General features: G+C 32.7%; 1 protein-coding gene across 1 annotated transcript; it reads left to right on the top strand.

The window, feature by feature from the left end:
- The first annotated feature begins 1,848 nt into the window (after nucleotides 1-1,848).
- LOC113385508 lies at nucleotides 1,849-2,760 on the top strand. Its single transcript, XM_026623363.1, has one exon. It carries the CDS (start codon nucleotides 1,849-1,851, stop codon nucleotides 2,758-2,760), a length of 912 nt encoding a protein of 303 aa, XP_026479148.1.
- Nucleotides 2,761-3,178: the final 418 nt, after the last annotated feature.

Raw genomic sequence — 3,178 nt, 5'->3', positions numbered from 1 at the left:
TCTTTGTTTGAAGCTACCGTGGAATCGAAAAAGAAATTATCTAGTGTGCAATCCCATAAGCGCAAACCTGCGAAAGATTAAATTAATTGTTGGGCATTATTGACGAAAAATTGCGAGCTGATTTAGTTGAAACAGAACTTGTTAAAAATATAAACAAATTATAATCGGGATAATGACTAATCGGGATACTTTTGTTTTTGTTGCAAATGTTTCGCATCTGCTGAACTTTGAAAGACATGCGTGGTTAGGGATATGAAAATGGAACAAATATGAAAAATGAAAGCAAAATTTACTTTGGAACGAGAAGCTTAAGGCTTTTTTTATACCTAGTGGTGTCCATATTCTAAAATTACTTGTAATTGTGAAGTTTACGACGCAATTTTGGATATTGTAAATAATGAAAAATTAAATTAACGTAAAATTTAAAAAATCCAACATGAAATACGAATGTTATGATTGAAAATGAAAAGCTAGTTTTTTTAGTTTTCTTTGCATGTTTGCTCAATAGAATAAATAGCATAATAAATAAGTAAAATGTTTCAAAACCCAAATATTAATAATGCAATACGTTAAAAATAATTGAAAATTCAAAAATATTTGATTATAATCAACCCGCGAATGGCCTAGATTTTCTAAATAAATTTAAAATCAATATATTTTATACGCTTTAGATTATATCTAATTTGTAATACTTAATAGCCATTATAAACGAAAAACATGTAGATTTCCTCTAAAATTTTAAAAGTGTCTGAGATATAATTCTGAAAAAGATGTATCTTCGGCATGTTAGAATAAAGCTATACTGCTTTAATATTTTTTAATATCTATAAAAATGCAAAGAATTTTTATGTTAAACTACGCCTAAATAAATATTGTTTTCACAATTTCACTTGTCGTGTAATTGCGTTGGCGATACAGTTTCATTCTTTGAACAGTTGTAGTATCTGTCTTGCATATAAAAATAATTTTCATTTTAATAACCTCAAAAATATATAGTAACCACGAATAATACAAAGTACTTCAATAAACTTGCGTGTCTTACACGGCACAGATTTTTCATTTGCTTTATTATTTGCACTATAATTATTTATACGGGACGGGATAAAATATTCTTCCGATCCAGACATTTTTTATTAACTCAAGATTTGTACTAATATAATATTTAACCTTAAAATGTAATGACATGAAACACCGATAAATGAACAATATGCTTCACGATTTTGGTTCGATTTTCGTACACACGTATAAAGTCACGCATACCAAGAAGCCTCGCACAAATACGACCAATCACAATCGAACCCGTATAGTGATATCATCGAGAGCGAATGACAAATCAATGGCACGCGACCTTGCCGTAACTCAGTTCCGTTGCATTTGTACGGATTCACATCCATGTCGCGCCTAAAGAAGTTTTACTTAAAAACAAATCGTCCACGTTTTAGCTCGCAATTCTGAATCGATTTTGAAAATTCAAATACCGTTCGAAAGATATTGGTAGGGAATCGTGCTGATTAGATTTTGGCATAGATCGGCCGGGCCGTTTTCTTGTAATAAAGTGTTAAAAAAAAATTCGACGATTTTTATGACTTTTTTTGTATGACCAAAGTCTTATATCTGCGGATCAGGACTCTAACATTAGTGTCGCACAGCAACTGAACGAGGTACTGCCAGCGGGGCGATTTGTGCATATAAACAAATTTGCGCCATTAGCTTGTGCTGAACAAGATGAAGAAAATAGTAAAATCGAAATGGAAGATGAATTTGTGACTACTAAACGCAAAAAACCTAACCCAACCGAACCGGAAACCTCAAAAAAAACAAAAAGAAGAACAATTTACCCAAAAAACAATGCCTGTAGTTTTAGATGATTTAGGAAAAAATAATTATGTTAAACTTCTGGCAAAACAGTGTAAGAACAAATTGCAAGTGCAATACAAAGGAAAACTGCACTACAGAATCACCACATACAGCGAAGGGGATTACAAAAAAGTGTACGAAAGTTTGAAACAAGACATCAAGAAATTTTACACTTTTCCACAGAAGGGATCTGAGTTTATAAAAATTGTTGCTGCAGGAATTCCACCTTACGTAACAAGTGATGAAATATATCAAGGACTGATCATAGAATTCTGCAGAATTGAGAAAGCTATTCAAATGACTAAAACCAACGTATTAGGTGAAAAAATCAAACTACCAGTGTTCGTACTTTTCTTTCATCATGAACAGGATATGGCTCGTATTAGAAACAAAAAACACTTAGCAGGGTACGCAGTCAAATGGGACAAATATAGATCAAATGGAAACATTACACAGTGCTACAACTGCCAAAATTTTGGTCACACTTCCTCTTATTGCAACCTTCAGAATAGATGTGTGAAATGTACAAAACCCCACGAGGCGTTCAGCTGCCCCAAAACCAGAGCGGAACCAGCGCAGTGCATCAACTGTTTAGGCAACCACCCCGCAAATTTCAAATCTTGTCCGAAACTACTGGAAATCAAAGCTAGAAGAGAACAACTGAAAATCAAGGCCAGACAAAATGTCTATTTTCCGGCACCTGCTCCTCTACCGTTAACCAGAAAATTCAATGCAGTGTTACAACATGGAGAGTTTCCAGCGCTACCTGAGCGAATGACAAATACCCTACCCTTACCTCAGAATCCAGTTCCATCGCCGCACCCTCAACAACAAGCCGCTCTGGATCAAGAAACAGGTACACAACCGCAGGCCAATAATTTTAATTTATCAGGTATCGTTTAAATTCATTCAAGAGGTTTTTGCAAAACCGGCAATAAAATTATCTCTTGAAAAAATTTTAAAATTAGCCCAAACTTTAAATTCAGCAATTGAAAATGAATATGATAATATATTAATTAATCATTTTATCTTTGGGAAATGATTTTAAAAATTAACGAATTAAATATACTTTACTGGAATGCACGCAGCATTAAAGCTAAAGCTTCTGAATTTAAACTATTACTTACTCATAACAACATACACATAGCATTGGTTTCCGAAACGTTTTTAAATCTCTTGAAAAAATTTTTAAAATTAGCGCAAACTTTAAATTCAGCAAATGAAAATGAATATGATAATATATTAATTAAACATTTTATCTTTGGGAAATGATTTTAAAAAATAACGAATTAAATATACTTTACTGGAATGCACGCAGCAT

This window comes from Ctenocephalides felis, unplaced genomic scaffold (assembly GCF_003426905.1).
Source record: "Ctenocephalides felis isolate EL2017-DRISC unplaced genomic scaffold, ASM342690v1 CF-g0.4_SCAFFOLD_03571, whole genome shotgun sequence".
Taxonomy (NCBI): Eukaryota; Metazoa; Arthropoda; class Insecta; order Siphonaptera; family Pulicidae; genus Ctenocephalides; species Ctenocephalides felis.
Note: the sequence above shows the minus strand (reverse complement) of the source record. Positions and strands in the feature narration are given on the sequence as shown.

Bases quoted from the DNA above. Each gene is read 5' to 3' on its own strand.
- LOC113385508 (XM_026623363.1), top strand. From the start codon at position 1,849: ATGCCTGTAGTTTTAGATGATTTAGGAAAAAATAATTATGTTAAACTT.